This window comes from Erinaceus europaeus, chromosome 5 (genome assembly GCF_950295315.1).
Source record: "Erinaceus europaeus chromosome 5, mEriEur2.1, whole genome shotgun sequence".
NCBI classification, from domain to species: Eukaryota; Metazoa; Chordata; class Mammalia; order Eulipotyphla; family Erinaceidae; genus Erinaceus; species Erinaceus europaeus.
Genome location: NC_080166.1, coordinates 121,332,967 through 121,356,757, shown reverse-complemented (window position 1 = coordinate 121,356,757; position 23,791 = coordinate 121,332,967). Strand labels below are relative to the sequence as shown.

Sequence of the window (23,791 nt, the reverse complement as noted above, 5' to 3'; positions counted from 1 at the left end):
AGCAGGTCTGCAGGTGGCTCTCGTTCTCTCCTCCTCTCTGTCTTCCCCATCTCTCTGGATTTCTCTCTGTCCTGTCCAATAATGACAGCAATGACAATAACAACAACAATAAAAATAAAAACGATAAACACCAAGGGCAACAAATGGGAAAAAACTAGCCTCCAAGAGCAGTGGATTCATAGTGCAGGCACCGAGCCCCAGTGATAACCCTGGAGGCAAATATAAATAAATAAAAAAAAGACTAGAGTTATATGATGAGTCCTGTAATTGAACTATGGTTCGCTTATTGTGGGGAGGGGGCAGGGAAGATAGTATGCTGGTTATGCAAAAAGACTCTTATGCCTGAAAAATGTGGGAACATGGTAGAGCCTTAGTCTGCCTTCTCAGTCTGGAGGGCTAACTTTGAGCTAGTATGTTTTATTCAATCATTTCAAAATCTTTTTGAGCCCTTCCTAATGCAAGCATGTCCTTGACCTTGGGTACTGTTAGAGCAATGCATAATAACCAAGGAGTGGGAGTCCGGTGGTAGTGCAGGTTAAGTGCAGGTTAATTGCAGGTGGTGCAAAGCACAAGGACGTGTGTAAGGATCCCAATTCGAGCCCCCAGCTCCCCACTTGCAGGGGAGTCGCTTCACAGGTGGTGAAGCAGGTCTGCAGGTGTCTATCTTTCTCTCCCTCTCTCTGTCTTCCCCTCCTCTCTCCATTTCTCTCTGCCCTATCCAACAACAACAATAACCACAACAATAAAACAAGGACAACAAAAGAGAATAAATAAATAAATATATAAAAAAAAAAGAACCAAGGAGTGTGGAGTGTTCTTGTCCTCTTGGATCTTCAAGCTCTAGTGGAAGGAAACTAGCAAGAAACAAGATGAATTTTTTTTTTTTTACAAGGATGTTCGGTGTTAAAGAGAAAAATACAGCCAGGGGTATGAGGGTGCATGTGTACATGGTGAGGTGATTGAGATTTAGCTAAATTTGATAAACCTTAAGGGAAATAGTTTCTTGTTCAGATGCCATCAGTAATTTGGAGTTCTCTCCCCATATTGGGAAGAGGGGTGATTTTTAAAATTTGTTCCTTTCAGTGAGAAAATTCCTCGTATTTAGCAGTTATACCCTGAGAATTTTTTAACTTATGCTAATTTTAAGTTCATACTTATTTTAATCATAACAGTTTTTAAATTAGTAAATATACTAATTTGTGAGATTAACCAATTTTAAATTCATGAGAAATGATTATCTAGTGTTTGGGTATAACCATGTGAGTAACAAAATATTTTAGTTCATTTCATTAAGTAAACAGGAAATTGTTAGGCTTCTTATGACCCAAAGCTAGTTTTTGCTACAGAAGTTCAGGGAGAAGTAAACTATACAAGCAGGAATTCAAAGTTAGAAGACCATGTTTATGTTTCACTGACTTCTGGCATGTCATGAGATTTAGACAGCCACCTTATTGATACTTCAAATAGTCATCTAGAAAATGAAGGTAGTACTCCTGCTTACTATGTGAGCTCATTCACACATTGAGTAGAAATGAATCAGGAGGCCTGGGCCACAGCACATAAAAATATGGTCCTCTTATTCTTGGAGATTGTAGACTTGTGGACTACAGAAGAGATGGATATCAGTACATTTCATAACTAAAAATGCTGTGAAATATTGTGGTGAATTTTCCTTCTGGAAAGTTTAGATTCTCTTCTCACTTGAGACATATTGATTGAATAGTCAAATAAAAAGTTATATGTCTAGGACTGGGGAGACAGCATAATGGTTATGCAAGAAGACTGAGGCACTGAGGTCTCAGGTTCAATCCCCAGCACCACCATAAGCCAGAGCTGAGCAGTATCTCTCTTTCTCTCTTATTAAAATAAGTAAATCAAATATTTTTTAAAAGTTGTAGGTCTACACACTAATCTTGCAGCCTTCACAAATTGATTCAAAATGGATCAAATGTAAAACTGTGGGATTCCTAGAAGATAACAGAGGAAAAGCCAGGCAGAGTATTGGCAAAATAGCTCACTTGGATAGTGCACTTCTTTGAGCCTAGTCTGAGCCTAGCCCCCACCACATTGAAGGAAGTTTCAGTGCTCTCGTCTCCTTCATTCTCTTACCTGTCTCTGAAATAAAGACAGTCAGAATACTTGAAAAGACTCCAAAAAAGATGTATAGATAGCAGACCTGTACGTGAAAAAATGGTCAGCATCATACATTGTGTGCCACCAGGGAAAGTGCAACTTAGAGCAGTGAGATATTGCTTGCACATATATTTGAGCAGGAAAAATCAAATTCACTGAGAATCCCAAATGTTGGTATGAATAAGGAGCAACAAGAACTCTCACAAACTGCTTATGGGAATGCAAAATGATATAGTCAGCTTAGATTTAGTTTGGCAGTTCATTACAAAATGAAGTATTCTCTTACTATATAACAATAATTGTGCTTCATGGTATTTAGCCAAGGGATTGAGAACATGGGCCTACACAGAAACCTACATAACTATCAAACACTACAAGCAACCCAGATGTCTTTCAGTAGGTGAATGGATAAGTAAACTGTATTACAGTACAATCAGACAATGGGACATTGTTCAGTGATTTAAAAAAAAAAATGAATTCCTGAGCCATGAAAAAAAAATAGAACCACCTCAAATACATAATTCTGAGTGAATTCTGGTGTGGAAAAGAAGGCTACATACTGTCTGATTCCAACTATATGACATACGTGAAAAACAAAAAGATGCCAGGAATCATAGTATGGGGCAGAGGGGTGAATAGGTGTGTCATAAAGGATTTTTAGATCAATGAAACTAATATTTATATCAATGCTACTTTAATGGTTGTCGTATATGATTACACATCTATCAACATACATAGAGCTGTACAGCACCAAGAGTAGACTCTAATGTATTGAGGACTTTGGGTAATAATGGTATGTCATGTTGAGTTCATTGCTTCCAACAAATGTACCAGTCTAGTAGGGGACATTCTGGGTAAAAAAGACTGAGTGTGGTGGGGGTGGGGTGGGAGGGTGGAGGAAACAGTGGGGTGGGAGGGTGTGGTGGGGGTGGGGTGGGAGGGTGGAGGAAACAGTGGGGTGGGAGGGTGTGGTGGGGGTGGGGTGGGAGGGTGGAGGAAACAGTGGGGTGGGAGGGTGGAGGAAACAGGAGAAAGATAAGGATTCATGGAATCCTTATCTTTCTGTTCATTTTTTCTGTGAACCTGATGCTGCTTAAAAAAAAAAAAAGTGTATGTTTTGTTTTGTTTTGTTAATAACATCCATTGGAGAAGATAGGATGCAAATTACCTTACATCCTTACAGTGGGCAGTGACTGAATGTTTAATGAGTAAAGGAATTGTGTTAGGATTTGGAACTTCAATAGAAGCAACAGCTAGGGAGTCATGCCTTATTAAATTTTCAGGAACCTTAATTACATTTTAGGAAAAGTAGGAGATGTATCTAGGACTCAAAAGAAACAAGAGAGGTCTCTATAGGGAATACATACAGACAAACTTAGCTAAAAATCCAAAACATTGACTTTTAGAGAAGAGTAAAGTTAGCACTGTGTTTCCAGAATTTCAAAATATGAACAGAATTTGTATCCCTGGAAGTTGGCATACTTACTGACTTATCTGGGGAAATAACTGAAAAGTTAGGTTCTGTGATTCTGTTTATAGATAGGGCATGCAAAACAATCATTTCCAGAATGGGCCAGTGGTGTACCTGATTAAGTGAACATATTATTACCATGTGCAAGGACCTGGGTTCAATTCCCCAGCCCCCACTTTTAGGGAGAAAGCTTCTCAAGTGGTGAAGCAATGCTGCAGATCTCTTTCTCCCTCTCCCTCGCTATCCTTCTTCCCTCTCAATTTTTCTCAAGTAAAGTTAAAAAAATTTTTTTTTGTTCTAGAAGTTTAAGGAGAAATAGCATGTAGCAGTTGTATAAAACCTTATATTCTCTGGTGTATCTTAAAATTCTCCAACTTTGAGTCAACATTATATATACATTAATATCACTAATAAATTTTCAAAACTTCTGAAGATCCCTGCCTGTGACACTTTACTTTTATAGTCCTTTACATAAAACTCTTGTGTGCTGACAGTAAACGACATTGGTGAGGATGTGTGAAGGCTGCTTCAGCAGTTCTTAACAGATGGCTTGCTCTGCTCATTTTCTTCTATAGGCAAACATGCTGAAGACATATTTGGTGAGTTGTTTAATGAGGCTAACAACTTCTACATCAGAGCAAATTCTCTTCAAGACAGAATTGATCGCCTTGCTGTCAAAGTTACCCAGCTGGATTCAACGGTGGAAGAGGGTAGGTAATTGCATGAAAGCAGTGAACTAGAAGTAATGTTGACAAGATGGTAGTGATTAATTGCAGTTAATTACTGATTTTCCTTGGAGTATTATATTGATATTTCATCTTTTTCTAGAAGAATGAGGGAGGGGGAACCCCACAACTGTGAGTTAATTAGTGATTAGAAGACTTGTATCTTGTATACTGCCGGGATAGCCTGAGGGTACTTCTTCCCGAGCTAGTGCTCTCTGGCTTGGAGAGAACTCAACTGGAGCCGATCTAAGCTGCTGCGTGGGAGAGGGATCAGGAACTCGTGCCGCACTAACTTCCGCAGGAGATACACTCTGGAACTCTGGGAGCGGAAAGCAATTTCCAAGTGTCTTTAATCAAAAGAGCAGCTGTTTTTATACTCTCCAAGTAGGGTGGAAACAGGATGTGATATAGAGAGGGTGGAGAGAAAAGTGACTGGTGAAAATCAGAGTGTGACAAGGAGGGGGCAGAACAGGCGAGAATCCTATCACTGAACCACCAATGCCCTGGAGGGAGTGCTTTATGTAAATGTAAAAGTGATTTATGTAAATAGACCAAAGCTTTGGATCAGTAAATCCCTATATAGGCATATGGTTAAGCAGAAGCCAGGGGGAGGTGGCATACTACCCAACAGTATACTTCATATGCCTTACTTATCTTTAAAAAATCATGCATATATCATTTGCTTTAACTCTAGTTAACTTCTTTAACTAGAAACTCTAGCTTAAGATTATTGGCAGACATTTTAAAAATGTTTTCTTACCTAAAAATCAGAGTCACTACAAAGATACGATTCCACTAAGAGGAATTATATCAATGTTCTGTTGGGTTGTTGGGAAAGTTCATGACATATTTTTTATTTTCCATAGAAAAACATAGACAAATATGTCATGACTTTTCCAACAGCCCAATAGTTGTAAATTAATAGAAAGTAGTGACTAAATTATGTATTAATAGGTTGTTATGCTCCAGCTAAACATATTCCCTTATTTGTACTTGTAATTCAAGGCTTCCATCCACTGATATTACTTCAGTAGCATATTACTAATGTATGTAAACTATCCTGGGAGTCCTGCTGATTTAGCTTCTTAGAAATAATGTTTGCTGAAGGTCTTTAGATTTCAGTGTTTTAAAATAATGTTAATGTCAGTAAGCACTGTATATTTAACATCAATCATTTTGATGATATGTCCTTAGTGTGGCAATTTCAACAAAATTAAAACTCAACAATTCCCTTTTTAATTATTTGTTAAATTTATTATTACTTATTAATCTACTTTGGATAGAGAGGCAGAAATTGACAAGAAAGGGGAACCTAGAGAGGGAGAGAGACAAAGGGAGACACCTGCAGCACTGATTCAGTGCTTGTGCAGCTTCCCTCAACAGGTGGGGACTGGGAGCTTGAACCTAGGTCAAATACATGCTCGACTAGATATCACTCTACCCAGTCCAAACAGTGCCTTTTTCAACACTTTACTTTCTGTTCAAAAAATGTACAACACAGACCATTTAGCTTTACTTTGAAAAAATGTCCAGATGAACATCTGGACATTTTTACCTTTACATAATGTAATTATTACCTATCCTTTGTATTAAATTATCCTAGTATCTATTTTTCCTGTTAGGACTACAAGTTGTATTAATAAAGAAAAGTTTGGTTTTTAATATAGCAATGAATGAAAAATAGTCCTCATTTAAAAATAAATTTGCTCATTTTTAAGGTCTTTTGTAGTGTTCAAAATTAGTGATATCAGAAATTTAGCAATAGTATTAAAAACTGAAATTTTAATTTTAAAAACTATTGAGGACTGTCATTCACTTTTCCAATGGTAAGTAGAAAGTTATACACAGCATTCTTTTTTTTTTTTTTTAGCTCATTAAAGAGTCTTCACTTGTCCTAACAAATTTAAAACTTCAATAATTTCTTGTTCTGTTCAAAAGGAATTTTTAATCTTCTTTCAGTTTTGTTGGTGTTCATAGCTAGAATATGTGTTAATACAAATTTGTTCTAGAAAAGAGATGATTAGCAGCTTAAATTTCTTTAAGATCTTTTATTATTTTTTACTAAAGTACTTTATTTTTAATTTATCTTTCTCCCCTTTTTCTCTAAATTAGTGATTCAGTAGTGATTTACAAGATTAACCACTGAAATTCTGTGCCCCCATACAGATTTTCATGAACTTTTACAGTACATATGATTAAAATCCTTTTCCAGTCAAGACTTACTTTACTACTTTTGTTGTTGTGGGAAAACACTTGACCAAGTTAGGAGACTGGTATCCTGTTTTCGGCTTGTAACTGTTTGACTGGTTGATGTTAGAGAAATCTCCTGATAGCTTTGTTGGCCAAATGGGCTACTAGACCATTTTGTCTACCTTGGGATGCTTGCAAATTGGAAGAGTTAATACTTGAGCTAAAAGTTTTGTATAAACACAAGTAATAGTATAATCCACTCTCATTTTCTCACTTCTCAGTTCTGTATCATGTTACTTAATTTGTAGAGCTGGATATATCTCAGAACCTTTTTTTTTTTTTTACCTTTACTTTCTTAATGTTTGTATCAGAGAAATTTGTTGCATCTTTTTATGTTTATATTAAAATTATATCTGTGAAAAAAAATTACATCTATGAAAAAAATATAAACATTCTTCTTCTGGCAAACGCTAGAAGAAGAATGTTTATATTTTTTCACAGATATAATTTTCATATTCTACATGTATTGTAATCAAACTAGTGTTACTTGTTTGAATAGTTTTTATCCCTAGGGCACAACTCTTTGTACTTACATGTCTATTATTACTTTTCTTGTGTGATTTCTGAGAAATGGTATTTAAATAATGATGCACTAATGTTAGGTTCAGTGAAATAATTAGATAGTTAGAAAAGAATAAAAAGGTATCAATTGACTTCATTTACTAGGGATAGCTATTTATAGCAGAGAAGGTGTGCAGGTAATACTTAAGTGTGGTTTTAAATGAGCTGGAAAAGACATTGATTATTTTAGGAGATATTTATGATTGTGAGTCAAATTATACTTATTTCTAAAACATTTAAGATATTTCCATATAACTCCACTTGGGGACCTTTTCTCTAAATAGTGTCACTACAGGATATCAACATGAAAAAAGCTTTCAAAAGTTCCACAGTTCAAGACCAGCAGGTAGTTTCAAAGAACAGCATTCCCAATCCTGTCGCTGACATCTACAACCAGAGTGATAAACCACCTCCTCTAAATATTCTTACACCCTACAGGTATGGCTTCATCTGTTTCCAGGGCTTTTTCTGTACAGATGTGATACTTTGACAGTGCATGTAAAAGTGCATGTAAAAATTTTTTTTTAAATAACCAGTATTTCACATAATAAAGTTTTTGTTGTTGGAGGTACGGGGCATGAAGGACCCTAGCACAAGGGACCGGGTGGGCAGGCCGGGTATATTGTAGTTTCTTAAAGATTTATTACATTGTACACCTCTAAGAGTATTTGGAAGTCTTTGGTTTACCTTTAGTGTATGCAAATCCATTGGCATACCTTGTGCTTCAAGCATGTCTTTTCCAAATGTGTGATTCTGGAACATAAAGCACTGGTCATGTGGAAAATCCTAGTCTATACAGATCACACAACTTGTATGTTTCAGTGTTCAGTGTTTTTAAAATCATTTGTTAATGTCACAAAGATGATAGAAAAGTCTCTTAATTACTGGAAAGTCAGCCTCTAATGCTTCTGGGCAATAGGACTTAGAATGTGTTCTGATCTCAGCTCTGCCTAGATTCAAGCCTGGCTCCCTGGCTTTCCAGCTGATGGCAATAGTTGGGCCAAATTACCTGACCTGTAGGGCTGAGTTTCCTTATCTGTGAAATGTTGAGTTTCCTTATCTGTGAAATGCTGAGTTGGGGCCAGGTGGTGGTGCACCTGGTTAAGCATTCACATAACAGTGCACAAGGACCAGGGTTCAAGACCCCAGTCTCCATGTAAAGGGGGAAAGCTTCACAAGTGGTGAAATAGGGCTGTAGGTGTCTCTCTGTCTCTTTCCCTCTCTCTCTCTCTCTTTTTTTTTTTTTTAATTTCTTTATTGGGGAACTAATGTCTTACATTCAACAGTAAATACAATAGTTTGTACATGCATAACACTTCTCAGTTTTCCATATAACAATACAACCCACACTAGGCCCTCTGTCATCCTTTTTGGACCTATATTCTCCACCCCTCCACCCCTGAACCCCTCCACCCCAGAGTCTTTTACTTTGGGGCAACATGCCAATTCCAGTTCAGGTTCTACTTGTGTTTTCTCTTCTGATCTTGTTCTTCAACTTCTGTCTGAGAGTTAGAGCTTGCCATATTCATCTTTCTGTTTCTGACTTATTTCACTTAACATGAATTTTTCAAGGTCCATCCAAGATGGGCTGAAAATGGTGAAGTCATCATTTTTTATAGCTGAGTAGTATTCCATGGTGTATATAGACCACAACTTGCTCAGCCACTCATCTGTTGTTGGACACCTAGGTTGCTTCCAGGTTTTGGCTATTATAAATTGTGCTGCTAAGAACATATGTGTACACAGACCTTTTTGGATGGGTGTGTTGTGTTCCTTAGGACATATCCCCAGGAGAGGAATTGAAAGATCATAGGATAGGTCCATTTCTAGCCTTTTGAGAGTTCTCCAGACTGTTCTCCACAGAGGTTGGACCACTTTACATTCCCACCAGCAGTGCAGGAGGGTTCCTTTGACCCCACAACCTCTCCAGCATTTGTTGCTATTACCTTTTCTGATGTATGACATTCTCACAGGAGTGAAGTGGTATCTCATTGTTGCCTTGATTTGCATTTCTCTGACAATCAGAGACTTGGAGCATTTTTTCATATGTTTCTCAGCCTTTTGGATCTCTTCTGTGATGAATATTCTGTCCATATCCTGCCTCCATTTTTGGATGGGGTTATTTGTTTTCTCGTTGTTATGTTTTCCAAGCTCTTTATATATTTTGATTATTAGCCTCTTGTCTGATGTATGGCATGTAAAGATCTTCTCCCATTCTGTGAGGGGTCTCTTGTTTTGGGCAGTGGTTTCTTTTGCTGTGCAGAAGCTTTTTAATTTGATGTAGTCCCATAGGTTTATGCTTGCCTTAGTCTTCTTTGTAATTGGATTCATTTCATTGAAGATGTCTTTAAAATTATGCGGAAAAGAGTTCTGCCAATATTTTCCTCTTAAGGAACTGATAGTTTCTGGTCTAACATCCAAGTCCCTGATCCACCTGGAATTTACTTTTGTATTTGGTGAGATATAGTGGTTCAGTTTCGTTCTTCTGCATGTTTCAACCCATTTTTTCCAACACCATTTATTGAAGAGATTCTGCTTTTCCCATTTAATAGTCTGGTCACCTTTGTCAAAGATTAGATGTCCATAGGTATGGGGGCTTACTTCCAGGCTCTCAATTCTATTCCACTGGTCAGTGTGTCTATTTGTGTTCCAGTACCAAGCAGTTTTGATGACAACGACCCTGTAATACAACTTGAGATCTAGGAGTGTGATGCCTCCAGTTCTGTTCTTTCTTCTCAAAATTCTTTTGGCAATTCTAGGTCTTTTTTGGTTCTAGATAAACATTTGTAGCATTTGTTCTATTCTCCTAAAAAATGTGTTTGGGATCTTTATGGGGACAGCATTAAATTTGTAGATGGCTCTGGAGTATATTCAGTTTGCTGATGTTAATTCTTCTAACCCATGAGCATGGAATATCTTTCCACTTCTTTTTGTAATTTCCAATTTCCTTGAGTAGTAACTCATAATTTTCAGCATACAAGTCTTTCACTTCTTTGGTTAGGTTTATTCCTAGACATTATATATATATATATATATATTTAAATATTTATTTTATTTATTTATTCCCTTTTGTTGCCCTTGTTTTATTGTTGTAGTTATTATTGCTGTTGTCGTTGTTGGATAGGACAGAGAGAAATGGAGAGAGGAGGGGAAGACAGAGAGGATGAGAGAAAGATAGACACCTGCAGACCTGCTTCACCGCTTGTGAAGCGACTCCCCTGCAGGTGGGGAGCCGGGGTTCGAACTGGGATCCTTATGCCGGTCCTTGTGCTTTGCGCCACCTGCGCTTAACCCGCTGCGCTACAGCCCGACTCCCTATTGTTTTTGTTGCTATAGTAAAATGAATTGACTTCTGGATTTCATCTTCTTCTAACTTAGTGTTTGCAAAGAGGAATGCCACTGACTTTCGCATGTTAATTTTGTAGCCTGACACCTTACTGTACTGCTTGATGATTTCCAAAAGCTTCTTGCTGGATTCCTCGGGTTTTTCTATGTATACTATCATGTCATCTGCAAATAGGGAGAGTTTGACTTCTTCTCTTCCAATCTGTATGCCTTTAATACCTTGCTCCTGCCTGAATGCTACGGCAAGAACTTTTAACACTCTGTTGAATAGTAATGGTGATAGTGGGCAGCCCTGTCTAGTACCGTGATATGTTTAATTTCTGTGATGTCTGTTGTGATATCTCCTCTTTGATTTACTATCCAATTTATTTGGATCTTCTCCCTTTTTTGTTTTGTGAGTCTGGCTAAAGGTTTGTTGATTTTGTTCACTCTTTTGAAGAACCAACATTTACTTTTGTTGATCTTTTGTATGGTTTTCTTATTTTCAATGTTATTGATTTCTGCCCTAACTTTAGTGATTTCTGTCCATCCTTCTTGTTGCTTTAGGGTTCCTTTGTTCTTCTTCTAGGTCTTTAAGATGTGCAATCAGGCTGTTTTTTCTTGTGCTTTTTCTTGTTTCCGAATGTGTGCTTGTATGGCTATGAACTTCCCTATCAGTACTGCCTTAGCTGTGTCCAAATATTTTGATAGCATGTGTCTTCATTTTCATTGAACTCCCAAAATATTTTGATATCTTCCTTTATTTCCTGTTTGACCCAGTAGTTGTGAAGTAGTGTACTGTTAAGCTTCCACATTTTGGGACTCTTACTAATCTTTTGTTGATTGTTAAGTGTTAGTTGAATTCCACTGTGGTCTGAGAAGATGCTTGGGATGATTTCAAATGCTGTTAAGTTTGCTGATGCTGTCTTTTTGGCCTAACATATGATCTATCCTTGAGAAAGACCCATGTGGACTTGAGTAGAATGTGTATTCCAGTTTCTTGGGATGAATGACTCTGAAAATGTCCAATAGTTCTAGTTTATCTATCTCCTCATTTAGCTCCCTCATGTCTTGATTTTCTGTCTAGATGATCTGTCAAGTTGAGATAGTGGGGTGTTTAAGTCCCCTACTATGACTGTGTTGCTGTTAATATATTGCTGTAGCTCTTTCAGTAGATGTTTGATGTATTTAAATGACTTCTCATTGGGTGCATAGATGTTAATAATTGTTAAGTCCTCTTGGTTGACTGATCCACTGAGCATTAATTTGTGTCCATTCCTATTTTTAAATTTTATTTATTTTAAAATCTATTGTGTCAGATATGAGAATAGCTGTTCCTGCCCTTTTTTTTGTGGGCCATTGGCCTGTATGATAGTTTTCCATCCTTTCACTTTGAGTCTGTATTTGTCTTGTTGAGTTAGGTGGGTTTCCTGTAGACAACATATTGTTTTCTGATCCATCTTCCTACTCTGTGTCTTTTAATAGGTGAATTCAGTCTATTTACATTTGTTGATATCATAGATTGGAGGTATTTTAATGCCACTTGTAGAGTTTTAGAGTGTTCTGTCTGATATATGCTATACTTATGGTGGTCTGACTGTTTATAGGAGACCTTTCAGAACTTCTTTCAGGGCAGACTTGGTGATAGTTGATTCTTTCAATTGTTGCTTGTCTGAGAAGGTTTTGATGCCTCCATCTAGTCTGAATGACAGTCTAGCAGGATATAGTAGTCTTGATTGAAAGCCTTTCTCATTGAGCACTCGATAGAAATCTTGCCATTCTCTTCAAAAAGGTAACACTAAATAACTGAAACTATTTTTAAAAAAAAACCCTCATTTACCTCCTCCCACATCACTACTTTTCTTCCTATATTTTGTCACCTCCCCTTCTCCCTTGTTTTTACAATTTCTCACTGTTTCTCATAGTAATTCTTGTTCCTCTCCCACCTTTTTTAAAAAAAGTTTTTTACTGGGGAGATTTTAAGGAAATAGAAGTGAAAGTATAGAGTGAATTACACTGGTTTGTTAGTGGTTTTTCAGATATAGCCACCAAAGGAACCCTGTAAACTGTCATATCTGCAAATGGTGACAGTTTGCCTGCTTTTCCACTCTCTATCCCTTTATTTTCTTTCTCTTGCCTGATTGCTATGGCAAGAATTTCAAACATTATGCTGAATAGTAATGGTGATAGTGGACAGCCCTGTCTAGTACCTGCTCTAAGTGACAATGCTTCCAGTTTCTCACCATTGAGTATGATGTTATTGAGTATGATGTTAACTGTAGGTTTTCTGTATATGGACTCCACTAGATTAAGGAATTTTCCATCTATCCCTATTTTTTTCTAGTGTTTTGATTATGAAAGTATGTTGGTTTTAATTACTAAAATTTTAATTGCATAAAAGTGTATTGATATACATAATTGTATGTATTTGCTCTTGAAAATTGAAAATATTTTAGTCATATGTATAAGAACACCAGTGTTAACTCATCCACTTTTTGTTAATATATTAATATTTCAGGCATATGAAATACATAAGATTTGCATTTGGATCTAGGTTTCACCCAGTCACTCCACTCCATAACTCTGTATGTATATAGCTTCATGCACCCACCATCAAAGTTTTCATCACCCTGTCAAAATAACCCCTCAATCCATTCTTCTGATCTGCCTTACCACTTAGATAACTGCCATTTTTCAAAGTCTGAGAATTATTTTTATTGTGTTTTACTAATTTGCTTTGGTTATTTCCACATATGAATGAAAACATGAGGTAATTTTCACTTACTTCTCTTAGCATTTTCACCTCATGTTCCATTTATGTTGTTGCAGAAGGCAGGCTTTCATAGTTTTATTAGTTGTTTAATAATACTCCACTGAATACATATATCACATATCACATTAAAATTTTTTACGTAGTCATCCATCTGTGGGCATTTAGGCCAATTCCATGTTTTAGTGATTGTAAATACTGCTACATAGGGGTAAAAAATTCTTTTGAATTAGTGTGTTTTTGTTCTTTAGGTTAATACCTAGAAGTGATATTTCTGGATCATGTGGTATTTCTATTTTTAATTTCTTAGGGAGCGTTATTTTTTTACTCACATATAAACTTTCAAGAGTAGTTTTTACTTAATTATTCTAGAACAAGTACTTTTCTGCACATTTACATGTTTTATCAAGTAAGAGAATCTGAGAAATGTAGAAACATAGGGAATAGTTTAAAATGCTCCAGGCAGATTTTATGATCTCATAAGTCCCATTAGAATATATCTAACAACTCTTCTTTTTTCCTCTAACTTGCAATGCCTTGATTTAAGAGATGATAAAAAGGATGGGCTGAAGTTCTATACTGATCCTTCCTATTTCTTTGACCTCTGGAAAGAAAAAATGCTACAGGATACGGAAGACAAAAGGAAAGAGAAAAGGCGACAGAAGGTAAAAAAATATTCTGGTATGAGAAATGTGCATACATTACAAATGTGTAAATAAGATTCTTACTCAGAAACAAAATAATAAATTATTTAAGTGGCTGAGATAGTAGATTTAGTGCTGCAGTGATTTTAGAGGTTACTTTTTTCCCATGAAGATAGCGACAATTCAGTCTAACACAGTAACATTATCTTATCTTATTTTCTAGCATTTGTCTTGCTTTTTAACAAAGTAGAATTTCATTTTTGTTCATATCTGCATTTTATAATCTTTGTTTGATCTTTTAGTCTTCAAGAGGCAGATAGTATTCCATGATGTGCTTTTGTCTCATTAACATCTTGAATTATGTCATTGCCACATAACTGTAATTAAGACCTTGGCGAGATGTTTGTGTTGGATTAAAAAGCTTGTGTGATCTGCACATTTAGAGATAATATTTACTAAAACTGAGACTCCCTTTTATGGGAGTAGTACTAGGTAAGAGAATTGTATTCTCAGGTGAGAGGCGTTAGCATAGCTAGTGTCCCCTCACAAACACCCCACCAAAGGTATCAACCTTTCTACTTAGATTAAAGGAATGTCTGTTTTTGAAAACTGTTCCTTTTTAGCCCAGAAATTAGACTTAAGCTATTGATAACATATATAGTTTATATATATCTTCAAAGGCATATATATATGAGCTATTACATATGCACTTTTTCAATGACTACTTAGTTTTCTTGACAGATATTTAAAATCTATAGTTAAGAGAACTATTTGTGATCTTGTGCTTTGGTAGCTTTAATATTTAGATCTGTTTGGAGATTATTGGCCCTATAAAAGTGGCAGTTACTGTGGAAGAGATTTTGAGATTTGACAATGAGGAAACAGTTTTCAGACTGCAAGTATAAGATATTACTATGGAATTCTAGGAAAACCTTTTGAAATTTTGGTTCTTCCTTCTCCTTCTCTCATGCTTTTTGGTTGGGGAATTTTAATTAGAGATGGAGTATTCAAGAGGCGAAATATTCAGACAAAGAAGCTACAAAAGATTCAAGTGAAGAAGAGAATAGTACTAATCTTTTGAAATGAAAAAGAACAGATATTAAAGGCATGCTTCTCTTAGTTCCCAGACTTTTCTAAAGTAACAGCAAAACTGCTTTGCAGAGTTAGTCCTTTAAAATGTGCCTGTCTTTTTTGTTGTTGCAGGGTTTTCACTGCTCCAAATTGACTTTTTCAGATAGAAAAAGACAAAGCAGGTACCTAAATGCTAAGCTATCTTGGCTGGTCAGTGCCTGTTGTCTTAAGTGGTCTTCTAGATGCTACCTAGAACACTTAATGTCTTGTAGGTGCTTTCCTTTTCAATGATCTTCATAGCAAAAGCACTTCACTTTTTTTTTTTTTTTTTTTTTTTTGGCCACTGTTCTTCAAGGGGAAACAGTCTTAATCTATAAGTGATTATTGTGTCTTCAAAATTCTTTGTCATCTCCTCTGCTGTTCTGTCTCATTCAACATCCTTCAAGTTCATAAAATTCTGATAAGAAATTTTAACTTTTTCATGGTTCTTATAGTTCTGTTTTTATTGCTTTCTGCTGGATAAGCAGTGATGGAAAGCTGTGATTACCACACTCCAGGAGATGACAATTAATGGAGGAAACAAACACTGAATAATAATGCAGCACTCTGGGACTCATAAGGAAGGAAAGAATTGTTTTTTTTTAATTTTGTACAATCTGCTCTAGAGAGGAATAGAAAATGAGGCAAAATGCAGTCATTGCCCAGGGTTTCTGAAACCCAAGTTACTTTCAAGTTGGAAATGACAGATTTCATTGAAGGAAAATTCTTTTTGAAAAACTTGAAGATGAGAAGTCTATTGCTTTTAGACTTGTTTGTTTGTTTGATGGCCAAAAATATTTAGCAAGTATACTTATGCAAATAAGTATGCTATAAGTATTTGGTTACAATGCTGGAAGTGTGTGTGGGACAGTGGTAAGGTGAAGAGATGTCAGTATGTAGAGTGCTGAGGAGAAGTTGGCATAATAAGTATGGCCTATGTGGATGTGGCAGAAGGTGTAGTATAGGTGAGATGGGGAGCTTAAGAATCAAGGAACACTCTGAGGTAAAATAACAGCACATCCAGGGGTAGTAAACAGTATGATGTATTTTAGGCCATTTCTTGTAGGCCAGTGTATTAGCGAATGGTTATAGCTTGGTCACCATTTCTCATTGTCACATCACCTGTGTCTGTTTATCTTCTGTATGCTGGTGGTAGATTTGAAGGCTAAACCATTGGGGAAAATGGCCAAGATAATCCTTTGACCTTAAATATGTCAGCCTACATCTCTTAAAAGTAAGGATGACAGACAGCTAGACTATGTGATGTTATAAGATCTTGCCTCCACCACTGAAATATAAATTCCATAAAGGTGGGCACCCATCTTTGTTTAGTTTTTGAAAGCAAATTATGTCTAGCGCAGTGCCCAGGAAATAGCAAAAGAGCTTTTGCATTCCTGGATTTGACCATAGTCAACATAATTGAGTGTGTTTTCTATGTAAAATCATGTGGAAAAAGTCTCACAGGGGGAGCATAGTAGGCACAGGCACAAGGCACACAACTCTCATCTTTAAAGACTATAAAATCTTATGAGGGAAGCAGAAAAAGCATATACATAGTAATAATATTTCCCCCTATAGTTGTATAGAAACACTCATTTTAGACCCAAGTGTTTATTGAATACATTTTTGTAGCAAAGTAGGGCTGGAGCTGGAATGATTCTTTGGGGAGGTAAGTTTTTTTTTATCTTTTTTTAAAATTTTTATTAAGGTAGTTGCAGTACTAGTTTGAAATATCTGCATTAACCCTTTAGAAGCTAGAAATGGAACATTTTGAATTATGTCTTGAAAGATGATTGCATGTTAACAGTTGAAATTGTGAAGTGGCAGGAAATGATTTATCTGTTGGTGTTACCAGATTATTCACCTGTGTAATAGATCTAAATGTTATCATGCATTGAAAATAAGCTAAAATCCTAGTAAAGTGAGAAGTCTTTACCAAAGATGATGGTAGCTATAGCACAATTCTTTGATTTATTTGAGTAAACAGTTAAGCACCAGTTACTTTTTGTTGGGTATGTATTGGGTAAGAGAGAACTGTTTACCTTTGAGCAATAGAGAAGGGGGGGTTAGGGTGCCGACCTCCAAGTTATTGAAAATCCACTCATAATTTATAGTCATCTTGCACCAGGAGTTAACCAACACATATCAGTAGTTGGATGGCTCTGTGACTGTAGAGCCAGAACACAGGAAGGGGAAAAAAGTCAGGTTTAAGTGGACCTGAGTTGTCATTCAGGGATTGCCTCTGTGTGCTGTGTTAGAATATTCTTAACTCTCATGTGGTAGGAGTAGGAATGTCTTTTGTCTGCACATCAGGCTTTTTTGCTTGCATAATAACAGCATTTAACCTGCTCTTTTCCTCTCCCTCCTGTCTCGCATGCTTGCTTTCTTTTCCTGGACCTCAGGAGCAAAAGCGTGTAGATGGCACAACTCGAGAGGTGAAAAAGGTTAGAAAAGCCAGGAACAGGCGCCAAGAATGGAATATGATGGCGTATGACAAAGAGCTTAGACCCGACAACAGGTTGTCTCAGAGTGTGTACCATGGAGCATCTTCCGAGGGATCTCTGTCCCCAGATACTAGGTGTGTGGGTGTGTGCATTGTAGCAAAGCTTCGTAGTTATACTTGGTTTGATTATACATTGAAAATTAACTAGTAACTCTGGTGTTTATATGGCCCATTACACATTTCAAGTTTTTCCTTAAAAATTAAATATATATGTTTTAAATCATATTGTTAAAGCAGTTTATTTTGCGTTGAATTACTTAGTGTAATTTTCCATCTTTTTTCTGACCTAACTTAATTGAGTTAATCTAGATGCAGTTTTTTAACATCGGTTCCAACTTTTGGGCTTAGTAACTGTCAGTGATTTAAATGTTTTTATTTTACTTATTTTGTGAAATCTGGAGAACATTCTTATTTTAATCTTTCTATTCTTTAACTTACAATGTTAAATTTCCTTTGCTATTTTGCTCCCTATAAGTATTTGGTAGGTAGTAATTGATGTGATGCAGGAATACTAATTTTGTATAACTTTTTGAAAAGTACTGAACAAAAAGTTTTTTTCCAGTTAACTATTAACATTACATATTCTAATTTTAGGAAACGAAGAATTCTGTTGGCCTTAAAAATAGGTCAGCCATTAAATGAAAGTATTTCTTGCAGATATAAGTGATATGAAACATTTGTCATAAAAGAAATTCATTGCAAGATAGTATTGACTTAAAAAAAAAAGATAGTATTAACTTTTAACTTATGGTTTGATTCTAATTTTTTTTTTGTAGCCTTTCATTTTGCATAAATTCCAGAGTCATCTTATAGCATTTATAAAATAGAACATATAATTCTTATATGGTTCAAGATTTAGAAATAGCAACATCCTGCACATTATATTTGTCTGTATTATTCAAAAATGTCTTTTTACTTTTAATTACTTCAGAGTTTAGCACAAACTCTGACATAGAGAAGAAGCTTAATACTTGGTAGTTACAGTGCCTTTAAATATTTCAACCTCAGAAGACCTATAATTCATTGGATACAGGCAAGTTCTAACTCATCTTTCTGAACAAGCTTTTATCTGTTAAATGTTAGAAAATGATTGATGCTTTAACTTCCTCAAATTTGATTTCTGTCAGATTGTTTCTTTAGAAAGTAGGAGTGATAATAACAATTTTGTTCCAAGTTCTTTGAATGGGTCAGACTACTTGTACCTGAAAATGCTCAGGATGTCAACCTATTTTTTTTTCAACTAATTTAGTTGTAATTACTCATGAAAAGCATGTACCTTATTTCATAACACTCAGTATTTTATTTCAATAAAGGCAGATGGGAAAATAGTTATTTTTTAATTATCTAGTCAAATGGTTTATATTCTAGAATATGAGACTGTTCCCATATGGGAAGAAAATTAATGGACATTTAGGTTATTTAATATTCTGCCTTTATGTTTGTGTTGTTTAAATAATTTCTTTTATCATAAACTATTTCCCATGACCTCTTATTGTTTGCTTGAACCATATAAGTAGCTTATAATACATCACTGTACTTAGATTACAGCCTCTAAATTCACCTAGGAATTTTATTTTTTCTTATACTGCATAGTGTCATTGTTTTCTTATAAATTAATATTTTTATACTTGGGAATTCAGGCTAACTGAAGGAAATTTGAATGACTCATCTAAGTTATCTTTTATAGCCCAGTCCACATAAAGTGATCATAATAGGGGCCAGACAGTGGCACACTTGGTAAAGTGCACACATTACAGTGCACAAGGATACAGGTTCAAGTCCTTGGTCCCCACCTACAGGGGGAAAGCTTCATGAATGGTGAAGCAGGGCTGCAGGTGTCTCTCTGTCTCCCTCCCTTTCATTCTCCCCCTCCCCTCTCAGTTTCTCTCTGTGTCTATCCAATAATAAATAAATAAAAATATTTTTTAAAAATGATCATAATGTTTTGTCTTCTCTGTAGATTTTTAGGAATGGTTTGATATGAAGCATGAATTTGGAAGGAGGACTACTCTTTCTTCCTCCCTCTCTTTGCCCATTTTTAAGAAAGCATGGCTTCTTCATGCTAACTATCTTTAGTTTTCCTCGTCCTATCCAAGGTCTATGTCCTAGTCTCCCATCTCTGCCCATCTATCTACTTACAAAACCTTGGGGTGGGGGGCCAGGTGTAGCGCACTGGGTTAAGCACACATGGTGCAAAGTGCAAGGACTGTCATAAGGATCCTGGTTTGAGCCCCCAGCTCCCCACCTACAGCGGTGTCGCTTCACAAGTGGTGAAGCAGGTCTGCAGGTATCTGTCTTTCTCTCCCCCTCTCTGTCTTCCCCTCCTCTCTCCATTTCTCTGTCCTATCCAACAATAACAGTAACAACAATGGAAGAAAGATGGCCACCAGGAGCAGTGGATTTGTAGTGCAGAGCCCCAATGATAACCCTGGAGACAAAAAAAAAAAAAACAACCTTAGGGGTTCATGTGATTTCCCCACTGCATCTCCACTTCTGTACTTACTGCCTCCTGTTTCCACAGTATCCTCATCCCAACTGTTCTCTTTCGTGTATCATGACCATGAAGCTACTGGACATCACCCCCGATTCCTGTCTCCTCGTGGAGGGTGTCTTTGCCTCTCAGCAGTTACCCTCCATTTCCTTTTCCTATAGTCCACCAGTTTCCCATTTTACCTTGAGGTTTATCCAAAACTGACTAGTACCCCCCACCCCATTGCTCTACTCCCTTCAACGAAGTCCTACCCTCCTAAACCCCACTACTCTGATTTATTCTTTGGATGTTCTGAGCCTGTTTCCCTCCTCCATTTTTCCTCTAGTTATTCCTTTTAATTGTCTCTTTTGTTCCTGTATCACAAGGCCACTTTACAACTCTAAATCATACCAGATAGTTAGAATTTGTTTGCTTTCATCTTCTTGGAAGCACTCCATATTTTGCTAAGTAATGTTGTTTCCTTCAGAAAGTTGGATATATAGTCTGTGACATAGTAACACACAAAGTCAGGCATCTGTCACCAACATTTCCAGAGTTTTGTGTATTTATGATATGTAAATATGCTGTATCAAAATACTGACCAGGTTCTTCCCCTATTAAAATATTCTGAACTTGCTTGTTAGTAGTTTATATTTAGAAGACACACTAAAACCTAAAATTTGCATTGCAATTGAGGAAGAAAAAATGAACTATTAGTTATTATACTGCAATCATGAGTAGAGGGAAAAGCAATCTCTTCTCATCTTGGAAGCCTCTTTATGTTGCATGATGCTCCACTCACTTAAGGGAAGCTGCTGCCTGGATCCCCAAACTGGAGATTCAGCTGGTGACTGTGCTCCCTCCCTCTGCACTCCCAATGTGTGTTTGCCTGTTTCCTCCAGAGAGAGAAACACAAGCTGAATCCTCACAGACACCAGCAGATACATGTGAGAAAAGTGAGAACAAGAAAAGAAGAGTGGGAGAGAAGGAAGATGGGCATTGAGTTTATGAGTGACGCAAAGAGACTGGCGCAGGCAGGGAGCACGAAAGAGGACAGGCTGCCTAGAGGGTTCGTCACTTTGCTTTCTCAGGTCACCCTGCTGCTTTGGCCCTCACGAGAGGATGTGTGTTGCCCTAACATAAGGGTTGTACCGTAACCCAGACCAGGGATGCAAATCCCTTACTAATGCCTGTGACCGTGCCGCTGTGCCACTCACCAGTCCTGTGTCCCTCACTAGGGCCTTGCTGTCTTCCTGGCTCCTTGCATCTCTCTGATCTGCGCAACTAACCCAGGAGGTCCTTGCCATCAGTGTCCCACACTCAGTGTGCATTCAAAGAAAGTAGGGGCATCAATTTGCACCCCTTCATTTCCCTTCAATGCTCAGTGCGTCTTTTGTGTTTAAGCAAATTGCAATTTACTGAACTACACTCCTGATTTATTTGTCTTTCTTTCTTTCTTTCTTTTCTGGTTCTTCCTGTTAATGGTTATCAGGTTCACCCGCCATTTTCTAATTTCTAATTATATACTGTCAGTTTCTTTGCCACAGAGAGCCTCTCTCTGTCTTAGATGCTGTTTTTCAGTTGAATAGAGTTTGGCTTGGAATTTTCCCAGAGAGAAAGTGCACTGAAATATTGTGAAAAATGGGGCTGTGCTCTTTGCTTCTTGCTGATGTGTCCCAACTTATTCCCTTCAAAGCTGTGACTCGAAATCCATGTAACACTGTCGCTTGCTGCTGAAATAGGCCTTAATGTTGCTCGGAAGCTCTCATGGGGCTAGACCTAGTTCATAGTAAAAGAAATAATGGTGTAATTAACGTGCATTGATGTTATTGTTCAGATATATGCCTAGGTGGGCTCAGGGAGTCTTCTTTTCAAATTAATGTAATGTCTCCCATCCCCCTCCTCCTGAATGGCAGGTCCCATGCATCAGATGTCACAGATTACTCGTATCCGGCCACTCCCAACCACTCTCTGCACCCACAGCCTGTGACCCCTTCATACGCAGCCAGTGATGCACAGGCACATGGGCCAGCAAGCCAGGCCCCCGAGCATGAGTACCGACCCCCTTCTGCCTCGGCCAGGCACATGGCCCTAAATAGACCACAACAGCCGCCACCACCGCCACCCCCTCAGGCCACAGAGGGGTCCCAGGCTCCTGCACCCATGGCTTCAGCTGACTACGGGTAATACTGGGTTCTCCCCTGCTTCAGTCATTATTTGCTATTGCTCTGGAAACTTGCTGTGTGGGTTACAAAGATTTTAATGGAATAATAATACTTTAGCGACTTAGAAATTAGCCAGGGATGAGTTTTATAGGACAGATTCTTCATTTAGAAACACGTGATGTCAGAGTCAGAGAAGTGGCTTCGAGGTAGAGCACATGCTTTGTGTATGAGGCTCTAGGTTCGATCCCCAGCACCCTGTAACGGCAACACAGGCAGAACCTAAATGAGCATCATAGCAGAGGATTTTTGCACCCCACCCCCACAGATGCCACGCAGTTCTTTTTATTGCAGAGAGCTTGAGTGTGTGTGTGTATATTTATGCATGTGTACACATTCCCTTTGTGCACACATCTATGTATATTTTAAGGACTAATTGAGGTAATATATTGGTAAAGGTGGAAACACTAATTTCAGAACCTGAGCCAAATCCTCAAGCTTCTTTACATCTCCTGGGTGGAACACAAGAAATTCACATCAAGAATGAGAGTCCATGCTGTGCCTTAGCCTTGGGTGCATATAATTTGGCTTGCCCTGTGGTGAACAGCCTCACTATGGCACCAGGGCCTCTTATTTCCTGTTAGGTAAATTCAAACATCTTCTCAAAATGACCCTCATGTTCAAGTGTTCATCAGTTGAAGCCCCTGTTGGAGTGTCCTCTGTGCCTGGGAGAACTTTCTATAAGTATGCATGTTCCTCAGCCCAGAGTAGGTGGACTGTGTTCAGCTTCCAGAGGGTTTCTCCTGATCACCCCACCCCCAGGGTTGCCCATCTGTTGGCTTTCTTTCAGCCAGGAGCCTTAGAGCTGCTTGGAGGCTCTTTCCAAATGTCCACAGAGGGTGGACCTGTGGCCCAGTTTGGCTAAATCAGATTAAGCAAATTTGTTTATGCTAGTCCTTGTCAAAGCTTGTGATACTCTAACAAGCATGTGGGATTGGGGGGATTTTCATAGAGGATGGGCTATCAAGAGAATTTTCCAAATCTGATGGACTGCACACCCCTCATAAAGTAAGTCTGTGAGCCACCCACTTTGAGATATCAAGGACAAAGCCACCCACTTTGAGATATCAAGGACAAAGGGTACATTAGTGTCTTTTTTCTTTGTTCTGCAATCAGCTGTTTTATTCTAAAATGACACCAAAAATTCCTTTTTGAGTGTAGCTTTTTAATGTACATTTCAGTAGATGATCTTAAGTTTCATCATAATGTAGTCCTATGAAAATAGTAGGTCCAGTGTGGATATTTTGACATTATACTCTTCCGTGTCTAAAAGTCTACCAACAGTATGTCTTACATTTCCAGAGGCCTTTCTTTGTTTCTTTTTTAATATACTTTTTAAATATTTATTAGATAAAGACATAAATTGAGAAGGGAGGGGGAAGTAGAGAGAGAGATACTGAGAGACATCTACAGCCCTACTTCACCACTTGTGAAGCTTTACCCCTGCAGGTAGGAACCAGGGACTTGCACCCGGGTCTTTTTGCACTGTAATGTCTGCACTTAAGCAGGTTCACCACTGCCTGCCCCCCCCTCAGGCCTTTCTTTTGGGCATGTTGGGAACCTCAGAGAGGATGTGAGTTTATGTTGCTGCTTTAATGACTTTCTGCA

The 23,791-nt window shown here is 37.5% G+C and overlaps 1 protein-coding gene across 3 annotated transcripts in view; it reads left to right on the top strand.

Annotated features, from left to right (window-relative positions):
• The window catches only part of WASF3 (WASP family member 3), a 108,644-nt gene that overhangs the window by 78,691 nt on the left and 6,162 nt on the right, over positions 1-23,791 (top strand). For 2 of the 3 annotated variants that reach the window (XM_007528606.3, XM_016190612.2), the window contains 5 exons: positions 4,180-4,314; positions 7,425-7,578; positions 13,782-13,899; positions 17,391-17,566; positions 21,878-22,144. In XM_007528606.3, coding sequence (XP_007528668.1) covers positions 4,180-4,314; positions 7,425-7,578; positions 13,782-13,899; positions 17,391-17,566; positions 21,878-22,144 — 850 coding nt within the window. Of the gene's footprint in view, positions 1-4,179; positions 4,315-7,424; positions 7,579-13,781; positions 13,900-17,390; positions 17,567-20,863; positions 21,031-21,877; positions 22,145-23,791 lie in introns of all 3 variants that reach the window. The other variant, XM_016190613.2, reaches the window with a different exon arrangement.